This window comes from Mytilus edulis, chromosome 5 (assembly GCF_963676685.1).
Source record: "Mytilus edulis chromosome 5, xbMytEdul2.2, whole genome shotgun sequence".
In the NCBI taxonomy this organism is placed as follows: domain Eukaryota; kingdom Metazoa; phylum Mollusca; class Bivalvia; order Mytilida; family Mytilidae; genus Mytilus; species Mytilus edulis.
This window is the reverse complement of record NC_092348.1, coordinates 12,996,399-13,023,965: the sequence shown is the minus strand read 5'-3', so window position 1 is coordinate 13,023,965 and position 27,567 is coordinate 12,996,399. Positions and strand designations below refer to the sequence as shown.

Genomic DNA, 27,567 nt, shown 5'->3' with positions numbered 1-27,567 from the left:
ATGCGATATCTCTCAGGGTATATAGTATTCAAAGCACATAATTCATCAAATTGGAATATTACAATTCGAAAACAACAAAAAAATATTACAAACCAATCATCGCATAGCTCTTCGTGGACTCGTTCAGGCGACACATAGTCCTTAATATAACTGACTCGTGTCCTTAACTAAAAAGAAAACGATAATGGTTTTCTATCGCTGTATGAAAACTATTTGCTGAAAAGAACAATCTAAATATTTTCTATGAAGTATTAATAATAATGCATGTTGAAACTTAATCAGTAATCTCAGTACAAAAGATTGATTTAGTAAAGCTTTTTTTCTGTATATAGAGTGTTTGTAAAATAGATGGACATTACGTACCAAAGAGTAATTTGACTAGTAACAATGAATGTCAAAGCTGTGACCCTGAAAAGTCAGTTTACAATTGGACAGTTGTTGATGTAAGTATTGTCGTTCAAATTTAACTGTATTAAAGACCATAAGTATCTGTCCACATTCGAACTGTACATGTTCATTAATTAAAAGTTGAAATAAGAACTAAAATGTATCATTCTATACCTTCAAAATCTGAATTTAATAATCTAAATATGGTTGCACAGAAATACTTGAACAAAACATGTGTGTTTATGATTGAATATCCAATCAGAAGAACTGTCTGTTGTTATCAATAATACAGCCAGTGTAATGTGTGTTTAAAAGCTTTACAAATGTGGTCATTACTAAATATGTGTATCTGATAAAAATTTCTGTATTTACTGAATAGTATCAGAATTAAAACAAAGAGCGAAAGTTTAAATGATGTTCTTAAGCAACAAGCTTTAAGAATTTTTTTCAAAGAAAACTATCAGAATAACAAGCAATGTATCGGTTACAACATATAAGTGGTCAATGAATCCGAGTTCTAAGACACAACTCTTCTTATTTACAGTAGCAATGATAAATAATACATTTGTGCTTTCCCTCCTCCTTTTTAAAATTAATATGTATTCAAATAAATTCTCTTTTGTTTCTATTCCTTATATAATATGTAATAAAGAGATGAGATATGATTTCCAATGATTTCCAATGAGATAACTACTTGTATTCACAGAACAAGTGTCAACATATCATGGATGTAATCAAGTCGCCTGGTACATGTATCTGGTCATAACTAATTAGGAGATGACTGTATTGTATTTTAAGCTCCGACGGCATCAATTGGGGATTTGATGGTCGCAAATTAAGTTTACTGGCGACGCGTTAATGTTTATTATGTTCAGCTGTTATATTTCTTCCTTTAGGGATTTTTTTACATCAATATACATTGCTTTATAATATACATTGCTTTATAATATTTGTTTTCAAGTTGAACTTAGGTTGCTCGGTAAGAACATACCGTATTAAAAAAAAACAAGGGCTAATATAAAAACGATTTAAGAGATAATTGTATTGTATTTGCAGCTTTAAGGACGATCATCGGTAGTTTTACTGTCGGCAATTTAGTTTACCTAGCGACGCGGAGCGGAGACAGGTACACGGGTATTTGCGACAGTAAAACTACCGATGGACGTCCGCAAAGCTTCAAATACAATACAGTTATCTCTATTCTAATGTAAAACAATGTCATTATTTAATTGCAATCATGATTTCAGTGTAAAATCTGCATTAAAGAAAATTCCGCGAAAAGATGTTATCTTCTTTGGTCCCTACACTAGGTGACGTCATAGGTATGCCTCTGGCGTCAAACATAAACACCGGGCGTTTTCTGGCTTCTGTGCCGCTTCAGAATGTAATAAAAGTTGATAAAAAGAAGATTTGTAGGTGCAACATGTGAGTTTTTTGGCTTATTATTGTAGAAATGACATGTCAATATATTCAGCAATTCAAAATGTCGGCTTCCTTAGTTACAGAGAAGGAGATAGAGAATTCTACGACTTCTGTCATCCAATCAGAACCATTGTTACAAAATAATTGCATTAGAATATATGGTTGACATATCAAATATTAACCAGCAGCTAAAATTTGTTTAAGGTATTCAAAGAAAGTTATGTTGGTTATTTGTCTTTGATACAGCAATCAAACCACACAAAAATATAAAAGATATAGAAGTTAACATGTTACGGTCGTCGACAATACATGTAGAGTAGTGTTTTAACCATTTAAATTATTACGATGATATAGATCTTTCAATAGTTCTTTTCTTTTTTTCAGAATGAATGTTTTATTAACTACACATGTTACAGTCTTAATGATCGCAATCCTCAAAAAGACGAGGAATATTGCGAACCTCTGAAAAGTCAGATAAGTTGGTCATTTAATGGTAATTGATGTGTGTTTATATCTTTATAACGTATATATCTGAAAATGTTCTTAAATAAAACCTTGTTAAATATCCAACAATAAAACAACTTCAGATAGTAATACTGCATCCAGAAAGTATCAGATATTAACGCTTTTCCTTTTTACCAAAACTAATTGCTTTTTTCAGAAGAAGAAAATTTAATTCACATGTAAACCTCTCTTATCTGCGGAGCGTTATTCCCGAAGATATGAGATACGTACATCTTATAGTTGCTTTAAATACAAAGAGCATCTCAGGAGCATATTTTGAAACCAGTATAGATCGTCAGTAAATCAGAACAAATTAATATTCTCTTTTCATTGTGGATGCGGAACTGGGCTTATCATAAATTAGCAAGACATGTTATAAATATTTTTGGTGCATACATGCATATTGTTCAGTGGTTGTCGTTGGTGCTTGTCAGATATATTTGATTTTCGTTACTATGTTTATATTAGATCGTTAATTTTCACAGTTGCATTGTGTCATATTTTCATGTCGGAGCCTTTAAAGTCGACTATAGGTTGTTTTTTTCTAACTGTTGAAGGATGTCCCCTATAATAATTCAACCATTAGCTAGTGCTTCATTACAGACATGACTTTAGTGATTATATTGTTGAATAAGGTTAAGGTACGAATAAGGTATTGACAAGTGTTGCAATTTCTCAATAGAAATATGATCACTCGTCAATATGACAGCAACTTAAACACAAAAACCTTCAAATTTCAGGTTAATTGGATTTCGTTATATGTTTTGCTATGATATGAATTACGAATAAGTCAGCAATCCGATAGTCTTAGTTTACTTACATAAGTAGTGAGGAAAGTTATATATATGTTTAATATATTTATTTAAATGAACTATATTGACATTTTTCGTTATTAGAATCAGTTTTAGTACCTCATGTTCGAGCAGCTCTTCTGAAGGTACATCAGACAAATATGAATGTTGATGTAGAACGTTTATACTTTGAATGCGTTATGGATTTTAGCAAACTTTTTTACAAGTTTTATGAAGTAAAATGGACATGGGGCAGAAATCAGACTTTAATACTGAAAAGTGGTGTCAACAATATGAAAAACCTTTGGTTAACAGAAACCCATTTCCACTCACTTGGAACTAATGCAAGTATAAAATAAATAAAATACAACCTATATTAGAGTTCCTACGATTTCATTTTTTCCTATGAGAAATTAAAGTTTGAATTTATAAACCTTTCCAAATAACTATTTTATAGCATAAAAACAGCCAGTAATGTAAGACATCTGTTTTTTGCATGCCAAACATCATGAAGACTGAAAGGAATTAAGGATACTTGCTTGTCAAATATGGAAATTTTGCCAGATTTACGGAATACTCTGATTTTATTCATTTGAATGCCTTAAAAAAATGTTCATTGACCCCCATTTGTCTATTTATAAATCGTGAATCGTTTACATGTAAAATGATAAGCCATCTGTAAAAGTGTAATAAAATTAATCATTTTTTTAACAGTTTTTGAGAACTTACATTTGTCACTGATAAAGCTATGAAAATTCAAAAGAGAACATTTTCCCGCCAAAATTGTAATAGATAATATCTTGAAAACAAGCACATTGACAAATATATTGTTGTTGCCTTTTTGATTCCTTTATTAACTGCCTACCAAAATATACCCTAGTGTTTTGAAAAGCTTACTATTTTGAGACTGAAAAACAAACTCCCTTAATGTTTGACACCTTTGACAATTCGGAGCGTTGTTTCAAGAATTCTGTAACATTCAAAGGACTAAACATCTGGTATTGAATTTATGTGCCCATCCAAAATGAAGTTTGCTACAAAAACACAGAAACTAATGCAAGGAATTGCAGAGATGATCATAATTAAATACGACAGTCATATTCTTTGAATAACATATTTGGTGGTAAATGCTATTGATCTGTATGTGATAATGCATTGTATTTGGTCAACATGTATATGAAAGGTTCGAGGAAATATTCAACACTGCATTATTTTATTTATTAGTATTACTTTTACTATTAACCAACTTTTTTGTGATATACATTTAACGTGACTCTGTACTAGTGTATCCTGTCATACTTTGAACCACATTATTATTTTATCTATTATTATTATTTTAACTGTTAAGTCAGTTTTTGTTATATCTATTTTGCGTGACTGTATTTATGCATCACGTCATACTTTGAACGACAAAATTATTTCATGTCTACTTGTGCGAATTTCATACGCGCAATTTTACACCAGTACTCAAAACCCTCTTCTTTGATGGGTTCATTTTACATAGACAAATAAAATCGTATTATATAATCAATTGATTGATTTGATTGATTGTTGGTTGTTTAACGTCCAGTGGCAAATATTTCATGCATATTCAGGACGAGAACAAGTTCACAATAAATACAATAGGTAGGTTGTTGTGACAGAGGCCATCTAGGATGATGGTCGGGGAAATTTGGACTGCCACTGGAAAATGAGGGTATATTGGATAGGGACAGAAATTTTGCCTTGCAACAGGCCACATACGGACCCCTCAAAGAGTTGTTGCAAGGGTTCTTAACGTGCAAAGAGCGTGGCACTCTCTTTACACGAGGCATCGGATTTAACGTCCCCTTCTGACGGACGTGACTGCAAACTTGATACATCCCGCACAGCCAAACGGACGCCCCACTTCAGTAAGCGTTTTACTGCCGGTCGGGAGAAGACCAAGTGACAATATTTCTATACCCCAGTCACCCTTGGGGTCTATAATATAATATAATCAAAATGAGGATGTTAATTTGATGTATGCATTTTTGTGCTTCTTCGTTACAATTGTTGTTTGTATAGTGATTAAGATGATAACACAATGTTGACTGCTGTACCCCTGTTTTTGACATTTTTACCTATTGGCATCTGTGTCTGTTTGTTTTGTTCACGCATCGGTGACAATATAATGGAATTTGATGCGACTGTCATACAAGTGAGAGGTTTAGCTAGCTATAAAACCAGGTTCAATCCACCATTTTCTACATTTGAAAATGCCTGTACGAAGTCAGGAATATGACAGTTCTTGTTCTTCGTTTTTGATGCGTTTTGTTATTTGATTTTGCCAAGTGATTATGGACTTTCCGAATTGATTTTCCTCTGAATTCAGTATTTTTTGTGATTTTTCTTTTCCCTGGGATGTGTTTCAGTTGATTTTGGTCTCTGATGCATGATTTTTTTTTATCATTAATTGCTATTGGCTTTGAACTAGCTTGCTATGAACATAAACAAATAAATCCAATTGAATATCAACCGATAAAAGTAGAAATTCTTAATTCAATCTCACCGTTTCGTTAAAACTCAACTCCTGCTGTTTTCTATGTGATTATGGACTTTCCGAATTGATTTTCCTCTCAGTTCAGTATTTTTGTGATTTTACTTTTTTCAATTACTCCTAACTTGTGAAACTCTAAAGTCTTTTGCCCATTTCTTTTGCACTGGGTAAAAGACACCATGTAACAAATTGTACACCTAGATCAAATCTTATTGACACTCCATGTGTATTGGTGACATTAACCTGTTTTAAATTCATAATTAACGAAAGAAAGTAATTTACATAATGTACATGATTTTAGTGTTCATCTTTGAAATTGAAAACTCCTTAAATAAATGATTTTTTGTTATTCCAACCAGTTAAAAAAAGAAGAATCTTTAATTTCAAACCTGAACTACATTATAAATTACTAAACATAAATATAAACAATGAAATTATGAATATCCCCGATTCCACAAACTGATTTCGTTTGTATTACTTTTTTTTTATTTCTTTTTACAGTATTCTAATACTTATGATTTAAAAAAAACCAAGATGGAACTTAACAGTATTTTTTTTAAATTTTATATCTGAATTTAGATTGAAGCGTTTTTCTAATATGAGTTATATTATTATCGCTTATTTTTTATCAGATTTCATGCACGCTTCGTGGGAAACATTCACCCGAGGATCAAAATGGTACAGTTTTTACATGCCAACCGTTCTTTGCTGGTATTTATGTAAGTTAATAACAACTACAATCTGGTATTTCGTTAACACTCGTCATAGTTTCTAATATGCAAAATAACAAAATAAGCAAACCACAAGGAAATATCAAATTGGAAATTTCTCTGATCAAATGACACAATCAAATGCTCGTACACATCAAAATAATTGTCAACTGTCACATTCCTGACTTAGTAAAGGCATTTATCTATACAGAAAATAAAATGGTCGGAAGATTAGTTACATTTTAATAATTTTGTCACAAACAGAATCCCATCCTGATTTAACGGTGATGGTGTTATTCGCGCCCATATTTCCGTTTAATGCATGCTACAAGATGTTGAGGCTTAGAGTTTTGTCAAATGAAACAGGAAATCTAAAACAAAATTTATGTTCACTAGTCATCGAACCGTTTCATTCAAACATAAGTTGCAGCAAGATTGACATTGCATGGAAGTAGTGATTTATATTCACGTGAGAGCTGCAAATATTTTGGCAGCAGAGGTGTCGCTTCCTTTTGCACAATTGTGTAAACTGCTGAATTTAGATGATTAAATATTTGAACTTCTATGTACTTTTATCTCCGTTGAAACCATGCAGGTTATTTAAGATCACGAGCTGTGCGTGAATTCTATTGTGAAAATGGCGGATAACCACGGAGACGGTCAAAACGCATAAGTCAAAGGGTCAAGGAATACATACCGAAAAACAAAACACAATGAAAGGACAAACAACAAACAACAAATCAATACTAAAAAACACTTATGACTATTGAGTTTAATTAGCTAACATTTTTTCTTGTAGATTACTGAATTAATGACTGTCCAGAAAGGAGGTTCAGCAGAAATCAGTTATAACCTATCAGTTCCTTTTGGATGCCTTTCATTTAATAACAGAACTCTTCCGTGCTTCATTGAACTGAATATGCTTTCTCCCGACTATACGACAAGCGATCAATGTTACGGAGATATAGTTAACTTGGAACACTGTAGAGTAAAGATATGGCGAGACTCATGGAGTTCACCAAGGAAATTGGCCATCAAACATAGGGGACGACAAATGTATGGTGTTTATCCAGTACAAATATCAATGAAACTTAAAACATCAAGTGCAGATCATCCCTTATGGGATACAACTAAAATTCCTGAAATTAAAGTGAGTAATAACATTAAACAACATTAAAAAGAAAAATTTATTTAAAAATATTTACTTCAAATTATTACCGAGTTTTTTGTTTTGTTTATTCAAATGTTCGTTGTCCATGATCTTAATATTTAAATTTATGTTTCCCATTCATTGAAATATTATAATACACAAAAAAATGAAGGTAGAAGGAGGAAAATAAAGACAACAGTATAGTATATCGCTGTTCGAAAGTCATATACTATTTGAATATTACCGATTTGATTCTATTATTACACATTTTTTACACAAACTGTTTCCTTTGCCAATATTTCGTGTAGACTTGTATATCCTTTACCTGACAATATGAAAAGCTACCATTGACAGGCATGATTAGTTGATGATAATATGTAGACCTGTTTAACCAATTTGAAATGAAAAAGAACTGATAATTTACACACTGTACAGCCTTACAAAAGATCAAATATAGTTCAAAGTTTCGGGGGAAAAAAAAACTTACTGATTTAGCACATGTTCATGTTACTCTCAGATAAATTTATCTATTTCCGCTAGCTTCGTCGTGAAAATTAATTAAATGGAAACAACTACAAAAACTCTTCTTAAATAAAGGGTAAATAAAGTTATTGTAAAACATACAATTTATCAACAAAATCGAAAACAATTAAAAGAGACGTTGAAAACAAACATTTAAAAAAGGAAAACAATTGTGTAGAAAACAAATTTAAGACAAAATATTTTATAAATATTCAAATGCTTATTGTGTTTTAGGTGCATGTCCACGATAGTAAAGTTGAATTGCAGGAAAGAGTATGCTCAGCATATAATGTCCATTTTACAACGTTTGACGGATTGTATGTTAAATTATTCATATTTTATGAAGAACTTTATTTTAAATATAATAAATAACTATTTTTGAAAGATGCAAGTGTATTTTCAAACTTAAATTAATGATGGTATTTGAAAATTAGCATGTTCTTATCATGATCATGTGGGTTAAAAAAAATCTTTGAAAAAAAAAATGATATTGCGATTTATTATTTATGTGTCTTTATTAAGTATGTATTTTTTTAACTCCGTTCTTACTGAATACATGCATTGGATTTCTTCAGATAATGCCTTGAATACTAATTATTAAATTTTATTTATCGTTATATCATAGGCACTATGTACAACCAAACCAAGGAACATTTACTATGTACAATAACAGACTAAAAGAAAGAAATATGATGGTACGATATTAGCTTGTCCTTTAAACTGAATAAAATGGTTTATACTTTATGGACTGAGAGACATTTGCATATTCACCATTTACATAGTTTTGCTAGAAAAATTCTTGTAAAGTTAAACCACATACATGTATGTTTTGATATATACAGAAAGTGAAATTATAGCAAAATTTATTAGCATAAGTTTCGTAATGCTATTATCTTAAGATATATGAACATTTTATCCCTTCAACTGAAATGTTTGAATGGATTGATTGATTGATAATTGATTACATTACGCCTAGTGACAGTTATTGTATGCACTTTAAGAACAGGAAACAATTGGTTGGGATGAAAGACAGGAGAGTGACACTGGAAAATAGTGGTTTGCTTAAAAGGGATAGACATTTTGCCTTGCAGTAGGCCTAGGCAAACGCACACACCTAAAAGAGTTGTTGTAATGGGTCTTTAACAAACAGAGAACCAAACTCTCTTTACACGATGCATCGGATTATACATTCCCTTTCTGAACGGACCTGAGTGAAAACTTTGAAAACACCCCACTCCGCCTCAATTTGTCAAGGTTTCATCATCCAGTAGAAAGAATATTAAGGTGTTCATATTTCTTTAAACCAATCACCCTTTTGGAAAATATTTTTTTCAATACGTAAAGCTGGTATAAATTTGCAAGTTATACGATTTTACAATCGGATACTCGCACTTGTCTGTCTTGTGTTCGAACTATCGTCAGTGTTCGTCTTTGGTCATTATTGCTAACGTTGTTTTTTTAAGTAAATGGTTTTGCAAAATAAAGATAGCTTTGTCTATTGTAGATTATTTTAAAAAGGCCTGCCTGCATTTTTCTGTCATGGTTTTTCTGTCCCATTAACGGAAACTCAAACCATTTTATTTTTATATCTACACTGAAAATTAACAAAACAACTGTTTGTTCTATGGTTCAATGCTACTCTAAATAAATGATATACTTTTCATTAATTCACATTTTTTTGTACCTTTATAGAATTGAAGATTCTTCAAATAAAATTACATATGTAACAACTAAATTCATTATTTAATACATTTTGCTGCATTCCCGCCAATATTAATAGGTACAAGTTAAGCTTACACAATGTGACGAAACAAGAGGCGTTCATTGTATTTGTGGAGTTGCTGTCAGGGCTGGAGGAGATGTGTATGTATTTGACTTCTGTGATGGGAAGAGCATTATACAATATATGTCGTGTCAACAAAAACTTTTAGACGTTACCACTCGTTCTAAAGACAATAAAAAATATAAGGTAAGCTATGAGTGCTTACTTAAGATTACAACATTGTAAGCAAGTATTTTAATGATGGTTTAATCATTGAAACATATATTTATTTTATATGTTTATTTTATTTGTAAACATTTCTTCTTTTTTAGATATTGTTTTTACATATGAGTACACAAATTGCATCCTATGTAGAAACTTTGTGAAGTTGCTCTTATTTTATACTTTATAATTGTTGAATAATTTATAAATAAAAAATCAAAACAAATCAACGTTGCCAGTGTAACTTTGTATACTGAATGTGGTTGATGGTTAACACATCGTTTGCTTGAATCTATTATCAATGACTTCATAAGATATGCTGGTACTTAGATCGCACATTGTGTCCACTAATAGATATATGATTCGAAACACCCTGCTGCAACCAACCTGTATTTACAATTTCTAAAAACAAGTTTATCTACAATAAGACTATTCAATTTAGACTTAATAATTCGAAAACTATATATTTTTATTGTAGATTACCTTTCCAACTGGTACGGAGGTAGCCGTTAATATCCAGTACATTGGCACGAACACTTTCATGGATGTTGAAATCAGAGCATCAAAAACTGACTTAAACATGACAGAAGGTCTTTGTGGTACTCTCAACGACAAATGCGATGATGATCTAACTGAAACGGATGGCAAGTTCTCACCTGTTACTTGTTCGGATGCAATACTTGATACAATCTCACAAAAGTTTTCGGATTCCTGGAGGTTTGTGGTTATTATCAAATTCAAAAATGTATTTACATGTATGTATTGATTTAAATATTTTGTTTGTTTAAATGTGGTATATCTTCTAGATCAAAGAGCATGTCAATTAGAAATACTTATAAAGCCGTTTTTAAGTATTGAAAAAAGTGATATTGATTGCTTGAAATTATACTGATACTTTCAATAATGCTCTGAGTGAACAATGTCGAATAATGTTATTTCAATTGTAGATAACAGATATTCCGAGCTCCGAGGAAAATTCTAAAGGGAAAGTCCCTAAGCAAATGGCAAAAACAAAAGATCAAACATATCAATCAAATGGATAAAACCTGAAATATCCCGGACTTGGTACAGACATTTTCCTATGTAGAAAATGGTGGATTAAACCCCTAAACCTCTCACTTGTATATGCATGTCGCATAAAATTCTACTATATTGACAACGAAATGTTAACAAAACAAACAGGCATACTAGGTAAAATGTCAAAATTGGAGTACAGCAGTCAACATTGTGTTACAACCTAAATCACTATAAAAAACAAACAAATATAATGCTTTGTATAGTTAATGCTTTAATCATCTTCTTTTACAATGATGAACATATCTATGACAAGGTATGGAAATTGAAACGAAAAATAACAATATGATTGTTGAAATTTAATCCAGCAAAAACTAATATCAATACTGAAATTGCATGGACATCTATATATATTCTTTTTTTTCTACATATTTATCAACTCTATGTTAAGATAAGACATATCCAATTAAACCTTCTTTTAGAGTATCCGGTAGTAATGACCTATTCAATATCTCAAATGGCGAACAGATTGCTTTATGGACCAACCATGATGAGTATTGCAGTTGCCCTTCAGCAGCGATCTCCGATCATTTTGAATGTTCAGCAAGATCAACTGTACCATGTAGCAATAAAAACGATTATAAAACGATAGGCCAGTCTACATGCAAACTGAGTTCAGTAGAAGATTTCAATCTTCCGACTAAAAACAGAACCTACCTAAATTCCATGATATTTGTAAGCTACTTTTTTAATCATATTAATGTTGAAAATAAATCGTTTTATGCCTAACCTACAATAGCAGAGGGGTATTTTTTGTCTGGTATAAGAGTGCGTTCGTTCGTTCGTTATTTCGTCCATTCGTTCGTTCTTTTTTCCGTATGTCTGTTCGTTCATCTGTTCGTCTGTCCCATTTCAGTTTTTGGTCAAGCTAGTTTTTTGATAAAGTTGAAGGCCAATCAACATAAAACTTAGTACACATTTTCTCAATGATATGATCTTTTAAATGCTATTGGCTTAATAGAGTTTTTACCCCGACTTCACGGTCCTTGGAATGTATATATTCGTAGTGCGAGTTGGGCATCCGTGTACTATGACACATTCTTGTTTCTGTTTGTTTTAAATAGTTTCTACATGGGTGATTGCATTGATAGGCTATGCGTATGGTTTTAGAAATGAATAATTTAGTCTCTGGAAGACTTGTGGTTTTGTTTAAAATAAATGACTTGTGCGTTTGATTTCGCTTAAGAATGGAGTATGCGAATATTTTGTTCATAACATAAGTAATGCCACCTGTTAACAAAATAACACAAGTCGAACATCTTTTTTATTTGTGGTCTCATTACTAAATACATAAATACGAAATTCTGTAAAATAAAGAAAAAAATCATTAATGTGTTTTTGAATATTTTATCTTCTGCATAGAATAGTTTATGGTAGGTATTTTCAAATTGAATTCTAATTATAGGATTTTTCTTTTAGCAACCTGAGCTCGTTAATATTTCGTCATCCGGTGCTCTGTCACTTTGTCGAGAAGCCATTGAAAACAATACAGCTTTCCAAGCCTGTGCAGTTGTACCAAACATGCCAAGCGAATATTTTATACAGATCTGTGGTTTTGAAGTTGAGGTATGCATTCCATTTTCTACAATTTGAAAATGCCTGTACCAAGTCAGGAATATGACAGTTCTTGTCCATTCGTTTTTAATGCGTTTTGTTATTTGATTTTCCCATGTGATTATGAACTTTCCAAATTGATTTTCCTCTAAGTTCAGTATTTTTGTGATTTTAATTTTTTTTAGTCAAAGGTGTTTTTTTTATATCTTAGAAATGGTATATAATTAGTTATCAAAGGTACCAGGATTATAATTTAGTACGCCAGACACTCGTTTCGTCTACACAAGACTCATCAGTGTCGCTCATATCAAAATATTTATAAAGCCAAACAAGGACAACGTTGAAGAGCATTGAGGATCCTAAAAGTACAACTACAGTACCTAGACAAACCTATCAGTAATTATATATAATTTCCCACGATATGTTCAAACTATTACATGAAATGTGTAATTTCAATGTACATATTATAAAACTATGGTGCTTTTCTTTCCCCAAAAAAATGTTAATTTAGCTTTCAAGAAATTGTGGTCTAGGGCATACATGGGCAATATGTTATTCAAGAACATATGTCATGTATATGAGCCTCATTACAAACCATAGTCGGGGTCACTGTTTGTGAACTATTAATTTTGACCCGCCGCTCTTCCTGTTCGTCCTCTGTCCACCCAAATATATTTTCACATGTTTTAAGCGAGCTTGAGCGGACAAGTTATGTCCTCAGATTCGTTCTTCTTTTATTCATTCTTATTTTTGAATCATTTCATATCTTCTAGAAATCAAAATCTCGAGCATGGATTAGACACACGGTTAATTCAATGAAAAGTCGTTGTTTGTCAGAAGTTCAGAAAAACGAGACATTAAAAGATCAAACGAGTGAAGATATACCGTCGATAACTGAAACAGTGATAATGGCTATTTGTCCAGGTCTTCCTGAATGTAGTGGGAATGGAAAATGTGATCACGGTATGTACTTCATCAAACATATAATTATATTCATTCTTTTGTTATTTTAATGATTGAGTAATCGGTTATGCTTTTAGCTAGGTGGTAACATCAAAACGTATTAAGGTTAAAAATTTCTATAGAACAACATTTACCAAGCAGTGAAATTTAAAGCTACTAGTGCAAAATATTTTCCGTTATTGTTATCATTATCATATCTCATATCAGCCGGACTCTTTACAAAGAAATGAAATACATTTTTGTACATATATATGTAATCAATATAATCAAAATGGATTTAAACAAATGTTACAATTTTGAATCTTGAGAGGAAAATCGTTAAACTGTTTTAAGAGGAGCATCAACTAAACATGTTATGATTTATAAAATGTCACCACAGACTTTTTGATTTAGTCTACATTGATTTATAAATTATTAATTCAGATGTAACCTCTAATTCAAGGTTTGTGTGTTTGCAATGAAGGATTTATGTCACATGATTGTTCAATGACCAAGACAGTGCCACCAGAAATATACGGAGTTAGAGGAAATGGTATATGTGATAGGAATGAGATTAATTGTGATACAGCATTTGTTGTTGGGAGTAGAATAGAAGAAAGTGACGAACTGTCCTGTAAAATATCTAAATATGTTGTAAGTCTTGAGTATTCTGATTTGATATCTGCAATCAAATCTGTTTAATTCAAACAAATTTTGATATGGTGAGAGTGAATGTTTTGGGTTTATTTTGTTGATGGCAAAAGACATTTATTTTTTTGTATATCTGTTGTTTTCTTGATGTCCCAACTTATGTATTATTCGTTTTAGACAAAACAGATAGTATTCGCATCCAGAAGGCCTTTTTGATTCTAAAACGACAATATGGCAATTGAAACTTCGACTGTTTTTTCAATTATTTTCTTTTTGTTTTCTTTTGTTTTATTAGTTTTTCTAAATAAAAAAAACAACAATTCATATGGTACGATTTTATAATCAAACTTCTTGAAATGTAAACTTATTATCAACAAAATATTTAGAGAAAACGAAAATTGCTTTCATTTTATGCAGTCTCAATTTCTAAACATACCTTTTCAACTGACAATTCAGATTCATCCAGATGGCAGTAATTCATTTGAAGGAACAACAATAGTAAGCGGGAATGTAGAAACACTCGTAGAAGTTCACTGTCCTTTGAAGACTTCAAAACAGAAAAGAAGCGTCAGAAATACTGGTAACATTCTTTTCGTTGAAGTGTTTGATGTCAGTGTCAGTTATAACAGAGAAGATTTCAGCGACCCAGAAAGAGTGATTCTTATGAATTCCAAATGTCAACAAAACAACGGGACCACCACTGACCCTAATTTTGTTCTGAAGGTAACTCATAACTTTATTTTATTATTATCATGTTTAAACTTAAGTTATGTTAACATTTCGTGCAGGTAAATTCTTTAACCGGCAAAAATTAGATACAAAAGGTATTGGAATTCACATTTTTCTGTAATTCTTTAAATTGATATGAACATGTTTACCGAAGAATATATTATGTAGTTGTGTATGCCCTACCTACGATTTAAAGGGTCATGCGTTTTCTAGTTTATATCTAGTACGTACGTCCTGCATAAGGTCAAGTTTGAGATTCTGTTACCATGCAGTTGTTGTTACATCGCCATAAGAATTAATACACTATTTCATTATCATTTGATTTTTAAGTAAATGGGATAATTTGAGTTAGGCATACACACATGTTTCTTATGTTTCAGGATGATACCTGTTTTATAGATAACCAGTGCCTCTTGGACCTGGAACCAAATTCACAACAAGAATATCTGTATTGTAATGCACCTACTGATCGATATAAGTGGACATTTGATGATAGTGAAAATTGTAAAGTAGAAGAGCAATATTTTAGCAGGGACAACATGATATTTAACAAAGAATGCTTATTATGTAACCCTGACATTACGTCTTATAATTGGACTCTTAAAGAGGTATGTGTGTAGTACAAGCCTAAAAAAACAGGTGCTCGATATTCATTTCCTTTTTACACTTGTATTGACTGAATAACTAATATTATATAATCAAAACACTTGTATGATGAAATCATTATATTTAAGGTTTTGTAAGTAACTTATTACATGTTTTATGAATGCTACAAGTTTTTTTTAATTTGAATTTTTCATTTTTTATAGAACTATTGTTTGATCGATGGTGATTGTGTTTCACATAATCAGAAGAATACGGTTGATGAGTGTTTGTTTTGCGACACAGTAAATAACTTATTTGAGTGGACAAAGCATGATGAAGGTATACGTTATTTTCAGCTCTCTTCACTTGGCGTCCGTTGTCCGTCGTCGTCGTCCGTTTACATTTACAAAACTCTTCTCCTCTGAAACAACTGGGCCAAATAAAACCAAACTTGGCCAAAATCATTCTTAGAGTATCTTGTTTGAATTATGTATCCGATGACCCTGCGCATCAATCATAATGACTGCAATGGCTATAAAAAGGTCATGGGGGTAAAATTTAGTGTTTTCTTATATCTCTGACACTAAAGCATTTATAGCATATCTGACAGGGATAAAAATGTTCATCAGGTCAAGACCTACCTGCCCTGAAATTTGCAAACGCATCAAAAAACCCATTGCTTGGTTGCTGCGTCAGAATTGATAATTATATGGAAATTTTACGGTTGTTGCTTATTATAATAGATAGAGATGATTAACTGTAAACAAAAAACATGTTGAACAGTAAAAGAGTAAGATCTACAAGACAATAAGAATCAAAACCAAGGATTAAACTAAGACTCATAAAACCAAAAGACATTTACATCAACAGTTACAAACAATAAATAAGAAACAACACGAACTCCACTAAAAACCGTGAGTGAAAGCATGTCCTACCGTATACGGCACCCGTCGTGTAATTTCTTTGTTCAGTTCGGTAAAGATGGAAGGTTAATATGACTCAAGAAGCATATCAGATATGATTTTTTACACACTTTTGTCATAATGGCCAATCAGCTCATGATGGCAACCGAAACATTTCTCGAGTGATGACCTTAATTTGAATAATTCTTAGTCCTGTCTGAGCAACTTTTGAGAAATCAGTATTCCTCGTTCAACAAAATCAACATACTTTAAGCTAGCTCTAAAGGAACGTATCAATTAAGACACTTATACTCCATATACTGGTGCCGCTGGGATGTTGCTACACAGAAATTGAAAATTGACTATAGGAAAATTAAAATCATCGCTTTTGTCATAAATTTTGGTATCTAACTTACCATCAGTAGTCATTTCGAGAAAAATGTCTAAATATGAAGCAGATTTATCTGTGTCGGTAGTATCAAGTTCACTTGGATATATTAAATGTAAGTGATCACTGGATCTATTAATATTATTAGGAGACAGTACATCATCAATATACCGAAAGGTGAAATTAAAAGACTGGGCTAATTTCTTTTCTCCTTTCTGTACAAGCCCTTGGATAAATTCTGCTTCATAGGAATACAAAAACAAATCTGCAAGTAGAGGAGCGCAATTGGTACTCATAGGGATTCCAATAGTCTGAATGAAGACCAAACCTCCAAATTCAACAAATATGTTGTCAATTAAAAAGTCCAGCATGGCAGTGATATCCTCTTTGGTGTATTTTTTGCTTGACTCTGAATGATTTTTCACAAAATAAGCTGAATTCCTCCCCAAAACTATATGTTTAAAACGTTTAGAGTCCTTTTTGTTAAAGAAACATAAGCTTACGAGTTCTTTCAGTCGAGCTTTAAGTTAATTATGTGGAGTTGTGGTATAAAGAGTTGAAAAATCAAAGGTTTTAATGTTGGTACAAATTAGGGTACATTATGACAAATAAGTCAAATGATAAAAATGGTCAATTAACCCCATTAGAAGTTATTCTCCTTCAAGGTAAATGTTTGATAATTTTTTGTTTAAATCCTCAGCAAATTAAAAAAAGAGAAAATTGTTATAATATATTCTCGTCTACAATGTTATAGAGTGTCCTTTGTTTGATATGCTGATAGACCAAGGTGAGCGACACAGGCTCTTGAGAGCCTCTAGTTTTAATATCTTACTTATTGGTTTATACGATGCAATTATCGAATAAAATCGATCATAATCTTGTTTTTTAATCTTTAATTATTTGTTGTATCTTGTAAATAATATAATATTTATGTTTACCTTTAAAATAGTTTAAGCTTCTGTGCTTTAAATATGCTAGTACTTTTTTTTACAGAAACACATGTGCGCATGTGTATCATATAAGTTCTAGATATTTCTTAATATTCATTCTACATTGTAACAAAATGAAATCGTAATTATAAACGAATAAAAGGATACGAAGAAGCAATCTTATACCATAATCAAATAGCACGAAGCAACAGCTTAACAAATCAATGCAGAACCAACAGTAGGCGGAATGCAGATACGACAAATGAGTTCATCTATAATCTTTGAAAAAAATTACGTTTTTTCCAAATATCAATTAACATAACGTTTTAAAAATCTGTCAGCTTTTTGTTTAAAGACTAGTTATCTGCTGAGATTTAAATTTATGAAACAAGTTATTAAACGTGTTCTCAGAAAACATTGGTCTGACATAATCAGTAGTTAATTCAAAATTTTGATGCCATTGATTTCCTCATACAATTTCAACGTACCTACAAAGTACGTACTGTATGCCTTTGCAATCATTGTCTACTTACAGTGTGTATAATAAAGGTCGACAAACCATCTAATGCCGAGAAGTCGTCCAGTAAACTTGGTTTGATACTACTGGGATCTATTGGTAGTGTAGTTATCCTGTTCATTGTTGGTTTTATTGTTAATTGTTATGTGAAGAATAACAATAGTCGGTAAGTTATGTACAAAAAATAAATTTCAATGATTATTTCAATGAATATTTTTTTTTTTTTAATATTGATTATTTTATAAATCTGTATTGAGATATTATAGAAAAGGACCCAAAACATTAAGTCTATGTTGTATTCAAACGGAGACGTCCATAAAAAAAAACCAGACGTTATCACCAATGGAACTAGTAAAAATCAACTGTCATATACTGACGTGGTATATGTTTTCTTAACAGGTGGTTATGAGCGCTCGGAAATAAACACTTGAACGCCAAATAAGTATAAATACTTGAGGATTTATATAAAACGTGTATGATGAATAAGATATATTATGGTTTGTAAGTAAAACAACCATCAATAGTACCAGACTTATCATCTGGTACGCAAGACTCATGTCTACATGACTGTATATCATATTCTGATCCAAAACATCCGTACAGCATATTAAGCTACTATTATAATTGTTTTTAATTTTGACATGTAGTGATGATGATGATTTTCGGTGTACAATTGAATATTAAAAGGTTATGGAATACACCAATGTGATCCCTATGTTTCAAGAGTATTTTATTTCAGCTAAAACCCTTATTTAAATACATCTTTGTCCCTTTATTGCCCATTATGCCATATATAATACCATCTTATATTTCTAACCATTTTAGTAATTAAAAAGAAATGTTTATTTGTTATTTTGAAAAATAAATACTTGAATCATGTACATAATTTCAATATACATGTATACAGAGGAGTACTTCGACTGTAGGTGCACGCTTCTGTCCTTTAGACATGTATTATTATTGTCTGGAATATATATTCGTATCTCTTTTTAAGTTTGAAGAGGAAAAGCACATACGAAGCTGATGATCATTATGCCATGAGGAGGCTTCCAAGGATGAAAGTAAATAACTGAAACTCACCATCAATATGAGTGTTTACTTCTTTAAAAAACACAAATGACAAGTGTACTGCTTTCAAACTTATAGTCTAAAGTCTTTATTAAGGAATCATTGCCATAAGTATTGTATATATTACTCTATCATTATATGATCATGGAACCATTATATGTAAACTGTTCTGTATCTGAAGTAATTTAATCAGTGAGTAAGGCATAACATATCATACAGATGCTTTTGTATAATTTTTGATGATCTGATTTATAAATTGACGAAATTTATTCATTGTCTTACATTAAATTATGATTAATAAATATCTAAATAAAAGTGTTGAAACAATGTGACTTTTCATTGATGTGTAAAACATAAGTTTGTATTACGACAATATTAATAATATTTCTTATAAAACTATGAATGCATTGAGTTTATATTTGTTGGCCTTATCGGTTGATTAAATTGTCGCATTTCTTTTATTTGAACCGTGATGATCCGATTAGAACCTATGGAATATGTAGCTCCAAGTCGTGTTGACTACATTGGTTAATACGAAATAACTGTGGACAATACACCACCTCAACTTACCTAAATGGTATTCGTCTAAAATGTATGACAAACGAGACGATTATAGTTTTGAAATCATAAATTTTCTCAACTTGAGTAGCAATTTACCAACTTCACCTGCATAGTGGATATATATTTTCTATACTCATTCGTTATTAAAGAGCGTGCAGCTGATAATCAGTATGAAAAGTTAATTAACTACAGTAGGTCAAAGAACGTTTCGTCCATTTTGCCTTTAACAAAGTTAATCGGGAGATACCAACACTTTGTTGATAAATATTCCGTATAATCTTCACAAATACGTTGTTTATCATCTTACTAACGTAATATAGTATTCTTTTTTTTCTTTTTATATGTTATTATTTTTACTTTTTAGTGTATTTTGATAATATCAATTTGACACGACTCGGTACTAATACATCCCGTCATTGTGTTATTGTGCTATGGTAAAACAATTAACTCTCGTTTTTCGTTTTTGCTGATATTCTTTGTCTATCTGTCTTTTTGTGTTTCTTTGTTGACAAATTTGTTTGATATTTCTGTGATTAAGATAACAAATGTACAAGTTTGACTGCTGTATCCCTAATTTTGAAATTTGTACCTCTCAATGTCTGTTTGTTTAGTTCACACATCGTTGTCAATAACATAGAATTTTATTCGACTGTAATATAAGTGAGAGGTTTAATACCTATAAAAGAAGGTTTGTCAAACCATTTTCTTTTTAAGAAAACGGTGTTCCAAGTCAGGAACATGACAGTTTTTATCTTTTCATTTCATATCTTTGAGCTTTTGGTTTTGCTATTGGATAATGGACTTTTCGTTTCGAATTTTCCTTGGAGTTCGATATTTTTTTATTTTACTTTTTTAAAGAGGTGACGAAGCTTTGCGTCCTTACCCAGCTGTATGAATTAGCGCCGGAGAAAGACATAAACTGAAACACTCGGTGATATGAATACTTAGATGCGTGTTAAATTTCATACCAAACTTAGCTTGGGAAAAACTAGTAGAGTAAGTAGACAGTATGTAAATATAACCTTCAATTCTTTTTTCACAAAAAACAAAAGTTGATGCATCAGTTTAAAATCTTCAAGGTAAGGCAAAGACTCTCAGATTGGCACTATGGTCATAATGATCTGTTGAAACAAGACGGCTTTCTGTTAAACGTGACCACACAATTGAAAAGTTAAACATTTTGAACGAATAGCTAAGAACGGCAATGCAAAGAATTTTACCTTATAAATAAAGAATAACTATGATTGCAAATTATATTATGAGAAAACTATGATAAGAAAATTCGTAAACGAAAACTTTAAGTCGCGGTCAAATCCAAACAAATATTTAAAAGCTAAATAATTTCGAAGTTGGAGAGCATCGAGATCATGAAGTTCCGAAATGTTTTGCCAAATGCATATAAGAAAGTCTTTCTTGTGTAGTAATCCTTAGCATTTTAAAGAATACAAAGTTTTGTTAACATATGATCATTTATAACTTTGATTATGAGACCTACCGAATTAGACTATTTGCCGGGTTTGTAATAACATGCATGAGCAACACGACGGGTGCCCAAGTGGAGCAGGATCTGCTTAGCCTTCCGGAGAACCGGAGATTACCCCCAGTTTTTGGTAGTGTTCGTTTCACTTAGTCTTTTGTTTTCAATGTTGTGTGTTGTGTACGATTATTTGTCTGTTTGTCTTTTCATTTATTGCAACACAGAAGTGCTGAATATCCGAATGAAGAAAAATTAAGCAAACTATAAGTTACTGTATGACCTTCAACACTGAGCTTAACCCATACTGTAAACAAAGATTGGATTATCATATCCAATGATTAATACTTTAAATTGTCTAATTTTAATAGGAAAGTTAAGTTTTGTTTCCTAAATTTACATATTATATGAATAACGAATGAATGATTTGAAAATGGAAGGGAAATGTGTTAAAGAGACAACCAGGAAAATGTCTGTCATTGGTTTTAGAAATAGAAATTAGGTCCGAAATATTTGTATTGTTGGTACGAAATTCTAGTTGATTGCGATTTATTTAACGCCTTTGAGAACGGCTTTAACGAACAGTTTAAGAGACTGCATTCAAACTGTTAACCGAAACGGTTCTTGATTTTAACCGATTGCAATGATAGTGTCATTCAGACCGAGAAGATCTGTAAGTTTTTGATCGAATGTTATTCACCTATTGTCCGTTATCGTACACATTAGAATGACATTCCCCTTGCTGAATATTTACTACTTTTAAAGTTTGAAAATTCATCATCTGGCGACCTAAATTTATGGTCTTGTATATTAATGGGGTTCGTGTTGCTCAGTCTTTAGTTTTCTTTCTTTTGTCTGGTGTATTATTATTTGTTTGTTAGTGTTTTTCTTTTTAAGCCACGGCGTTTTCAGTTTATTTTCTATTTATGAGTTTGACTGTTATTTTGGTATCTTTTTATGAGTTTTCTTATCCTTTCAATTTTATGTTTATTTTTGAACCCTGTTACGTTGATACATTCATATCAGGTCTGTCTGTTTTATTTATGAATATAGAAGTCGTATTGACTGAACATCGGTGTATAACCTTCAATTTTAATAACAAAGTGATGATGCGTAATAATAATGACAAAACATATCATCTTCTGAATAACTGCACTTACATATACAAACGAAAGTACATACATACAACTGATCTGCATGCCTAATTTCATGTCCGTTCAAAATGTCATAAAAAGGGCTTGTTAATAGTTCACATATGTGTTTCAAATACCAGATATTACAACAAATATTACATACTTTTTAACTGTAAGAGCTATGAATAAAGTAAATACCACTAGTGACCTGTCAAATATTGGAACCGTTCATTTTCTAACCGATTATGCGTGGTTCCAAGAAAAGGGATATAGACGATGAGAAAATAATAGGTATCGGATTTGTAATTGGAATATCGATTGGATCAGCATTAATTGTTATCATGTTTCTACTATGGGGTGTCTATTTGTTAAAGACTAGAAAAGTACCCTGACAGTCGAAAGGGTCCGTCATCTTAACATATATGCTAGATGAAACTTTGACACTATTATCTGTAAATAAATGTAGTGCATGATTTACTTAAAACTTTACGGTTTATTTAAGTTTTTCTTGATTGACTTAAACGCAAGTTATCAACTTTGAAATAAATAAACAAAATTATTCAGCATATTTTAGTCAGTTTCTGTAGTTATCTAACACTATTCATAAGGATATCAGATATAAAGCTTTCTTGAACATATCGACTCTGGTAGATTGTATACGGTGCATATTTTTTTAATTCTTACAAGTAATGACCAAAAGATTTCACATTCTAAGAAAACTAATTTAATCAAACCAATACGTAAAATTGTTACTGAATAGAAGTATTGCGATGTTTACGGTATAAAAGCAATAGTGTTTGTATCTGTGTTTATTCTATATCAAAGTACATACATGTAATCAGCTCTTTATTTCTAATACAACAATTACAGAAATTGCATTACCCCATATAACTTTTGTAAAATAAAGTCATGTCTAGGTATTTTTACGTTGTGACTGGTATGTGTGTCAAAAATACTTACTTTGTGCTTTTCATACTCAATACTGTTACAACCAGTTATGTTCACTCATCGGGAACACCCGAGCTCCCCAACTCCGTTTTTTTTTGTGTGTAAAATTATGCTATTCAAACTAAATTAGTTTAGTTTGAATGTGTAATGTTCTGTTGAGTGTTGTACAATGATAAATTATTGCCTATTTATTCATTGTGTAGTTGTTAATACATTTAGTTGTTGTTCATTATAATTGTTTCATTTGCGTATTTTCCTTTGGGTATCCGACACCTCTTGGTTTCAATTGATGGGTTGACTTAAAATATGTTTATAAACAGAATGAAAACAATTGAAAACAACACTTTTAAACTTTCGAAGAGTGAGAACGTGCGAGTCTGAATTCTGATATATTATACTAGTTCATATAAAGAAAAACATGATAACGCTTAAAGAAGTTCAGTTGTCAAAAGTATATGCAATGATTTGTTTTTTAACTACACTCCCACCCTCCAAATTATAATTAGTTCGAGCCCCGTACGTGCATGTGTGTTCATCTTCAGTCTTCAGCAATCAGGATTACTAGTTTTCTTCCCGAAAGTCGATGGTTTTCTCCAGGGACTCCCTTAAAATAAAAAAAAAATAAAATTTTGCATATTGAACGTAATTGAAGATAGATGAAGTACTAACAATCAATGCATGCAGTTATATATCTTAAAATAAAAATAAAGTAAGCCATAATTGATTATCTAGTGTTTATCATATCCTTGTATCCGATACGTAAGTACTAACATCCGTATCATTTTGATTGCTACATATTTCTGAAATAAGTTAGTAAAGAAAACCTCCTTGCCAGGTCAAGTAATTTTACCATCATGATTTCAGTTGATATTGCGTTATAATTTAGTCCACGGACAACGGACACGAAACAACGACAAAAGGTTGATATGATTTTAAGGTACAGTAGCTAAGGTTAACATTCGTTCAATATGCAAAAAGGCGTGGGAAAACATTTGTGTTGACGCCAGTGATAAATCTTGCAGTATGTCACGGTGATAATGCATCCCTCAAGTGAATATTACATATGGTATAAACATCACTGATGAGAATATCAATGAAAAATGACAATGAAATAAAAGTGCAAGAGTTAAACTACCGTCCTACTAATATTTGTACAGGTAATGATGTATTTACGTTACAAGAATGTAAACCTCTGTATTAAGTGACCTTATTCAGTCAGGATCCTACTTCGTCAAAATTATCTCCCCATTACGCCAGTTCATTTTCACAATCGTAGAAATGGAAGCATTTGTAGGGATGACGCGCTACCAATTTTGCTCTTGGAAACCGATAAATTTATCAACATTGCACCAGTACGATCCTTACATGTCAGTTGCATTTTATAAGAGAAATGTATCAACTCGCTAATGAGCATCAGTTAATGATCTTGTCTGCATTGATTCAACTTAAAACTATTGTCTGATCGGTTGTCAGGTGGAATTTTCGAAAATTCATAAACATTTAAAAAAAAATTCTAATTAAATATTTCGTGGAAGGGCAGACTAGATTTTTTTAGTGGTTGAAGACTATAAACCCTAGTTATCACACACACAAAATTATAATTTTTCGAAGATATGCATTTTCATCATCCAACTTGAAAGACTGTCGTCAAGTACTTTTAGTAAAATAATAGCTATTCGAACTTTGATTTTGTGATTCATTAGATAGGTATTTCATTTGACCCATATATTTCATCTTTTAGTACTGTGATTTTTATAAGTTATAAAGTCAACCTGTAGCTTTGATATATAAAAATGATAGAATCTGAAGCGAGACGGTGTATGAAATATTCTTGTTTTGTACGATATCAAGACAAATTATTCAACTCAAACACGCCCTAACATAAAAAGGTGCACTCGAGTTTCTCTTTTCGATACTATTGTTACCCATTTTTTGGAATTTTTTCTTGAGTCACAAAAAAGAAGGTGAGACACGAAAATTACTGAACTAATAGATTGATATGTTTTCCGTCCGTGGTAAAAAACAATTTAAGAAATTGGAGGATATGCATTTTATACATCCAACTTGAAAGATACCCATGTCGTCGACCTGATATCTAATTGTTCTGCTTAGCTATGTAGTCTACTAGATAAATTGAAAACTTATGCAAATGGTGTTTTTAAAATATAACACTTTGTTATTGAGAAGAAAATTGTAATTTTGTTTGTTTCTTTTAACTTTTAAATTTTTTGTCACTATAGTAAACATTACATCTCAACTTGTACGATTCGCTCGTGTATGTAACAATGTATTAGATTTTAGCGAGAGAAATTTATGTATTACTGAAAAATTATTACACCAGGGTTTTCGATATCACAAACTGGTCAAAACATTTACCAAATTTTATCACCGGTATAAGGAAATAATTCGTAAATATAACTCAACATGCAGACATCTTATACGTTCAGGTATTTCACATCCAAAATTTTATGGAAATATTCTTTATAAAGCACAAAAATGTCAGTATTCTCCTCAGAAACTAACAAAACCTTTAAATAGACTTATTAAAAGGGGATATAGTTACGATACTGTTGTCAGGTCATTAAAGATTGCATATTTTGGCTTTAACATTGATTCACTGATAGGGTCTTTGCATCGGAACTAAACACATTTATTTCTTTAAAAAAACCAGTTGTTGGCATGACACGGGTTATGTTCTTCTCATATATTTTATGATAGTATGATACTAAACCCCTAACGGGAGGGATTGTACCTGATATTCATATGATGAAGACATAATCTTTCAATCAGTTTAATTGAGGTCTGGAGCTGGCATGTCAGTTAACTGCTAGTAGTCTGTTGTTATTTATGTATTATTGTCATTTTATTTATTTTCTTTTGTTACATCTTTTGACATCAGACTCGGACTTCTCTTGAACTGAATTTTAATGTGCGTATTGTTATTCTTTTACTTTTCTACATTGGCTAGAGGTATAGGGGGAGGGTTGAGATCTCATAAACATGTTTAACCCCGCCGCAATTTTGCGCCTGTCCCAAGTCAGGAGCCTCTGGCCTTTGTTAGTCTTGTATGATTTAAAATTTTAGTTTCTTGTGTTTAATTCGGAGTTTAGTATGACGTCCATTATCACTGTACTATTATGCATATTTTAGGGGCCAGCTGAAGGACACCTACGGGTGCGGGAATTCTCGCTACATTGAAGACCCATTGGTTGCCTTCGGCTGTTGTTTGCTCTATGGTCGGGTGGTTGTCGCTTTGACATATTCACCATTTCCTTTCTCAATTTTATTACAGTACACATTTATTGCCTTCTCCAACAAAGAGCTTCAATTCTTTTGTTCTATTTCAACCGGGTTTCCGACTGTATTGTACCTGTTCGAATAGATACAAATATTTGTAAAAATTTACTCGACTTTTTTTACAAATCACGTCCAACAGAAGTATTGTTTATATTGTTTTTTCGTTAAAATAACTATTTATTGGATTTTGCAGTTTCGTGATTCCTTTCAAAACAAAAAATCATTTTTATTTTATTTATTCTATTCATTTTTGAAGGTTGGGGTTCTGAAAAGATGTTTTCTGCAACAACAAGTCAGTGTGCGTATTTTTCAACTTATTGATGGAAATCTAAAAATGGTTTTTGTAGGATGGACTGTACAATCATTCATCGTTAAAATTTTGAATTTCGAAAATAACCATTAAAACAAACAGAAAAAAAGATAGATTTGCCTAAAAAACACACTTTTTAACAAGACACACAAATAAATATATACCTATATGGCCTCACTCCCTGAACTGTTTATAACGTTCCTTTATGATTGTTTCCAGATGTACAGAGTTGATTTTATATTACAATGATAACATGACTTCAGTATGTGAATTGTGAGAACTTTAAAAACCGTATTTTGACTTATTAATAAACTCATCATAGATACCAGGACTGAAATTTTGTATTGTCGCCAGACGCGAGAAAATTAGTGTCAGTTGAAAACAAATCTTTATGACCAATGTAATGATTTCAGCCTCCAAATTGTGAACTTTCCATTTCTATGTAGCAACATTCCAGCAGCGCCTGCATACGGAGTATATATCTCCCAATTTATATTCCCACGCTTGTATTTCCTAT

At 31.5% G+C, this 27,567-nt stretch overlaps 1 protein-coding gene across 1 annotated transcript in view; it reads left to right on the top strand.

The window, feature by feature from the left end:
• LOC139524933 (uncharacterized) overlaps positions 1-19,654 on the top strand; it is a 44,878-nt gene extending 25,224 nt beyond the window's left edge. Inside the window, exons 23-40 of the mRNA XM_071320108.1 lie at positions 333-443; positions 2,194-2,302; positions 3,210-3,448; positions 6,255-6,341; positions 7,132-7,482; positions 8,239-8,321; positions 8,630-8,699; positions 9,785-9,973; positions 10,467-10,705; positions 11,485-11,737; positions 12,482-12,628; positions 13,390-13,579; positions 14,022-14,212; positions 14,666-14,932; positions 15,319-15,546; positions 15,748-15,862; positions 18,278-18,425; positions 19,254-19,654. Coding sequence (XP_071176209.1) covers positions 333-443; positions 2,194-2,302; positions 3,210-3,448; positions 6,255-6,341; positions 7,132-7,482; positions 8,239-8,321; positions 8,630-8,699; positions 9,785-9,973; positions 10,467-10,705; positions 11,485-11,737; positions 12,482-12,628; positions 13,390-13,579; positions 14,022-14,212; positions 14,666-14,932; positions 15,319-15,546; positions 15,748-15,862; positions 18,278-18,425; positions 19,254-19,332 — 3,096 coding nt within the window. The 3' untranslated portion in view covers positions 19,333-19,654. The remainder of the gene's footprint in view (positions 1-332; positions 444-2,193; positions 2,303-3,209; positions 3,449-6,254; positions 6,342-7,131; positions 7,483-8,238; positions 8,322-8,629; positions 8,700-9,784; positions 9,974-10,466; positions 10,706-11,484; positions 11,738-12,481; positions 12,629-13,389; positions 13,580-14,021; positions 14,213-14,665; positions 14,933-15,318; positions 15,547-15,747; positions 15,863-18,277; positions 18,426-19,253) is intronic.
• The last annotated feature ends 7,913 nt before the right edge of the window (positions 19,655-27,567 follow it).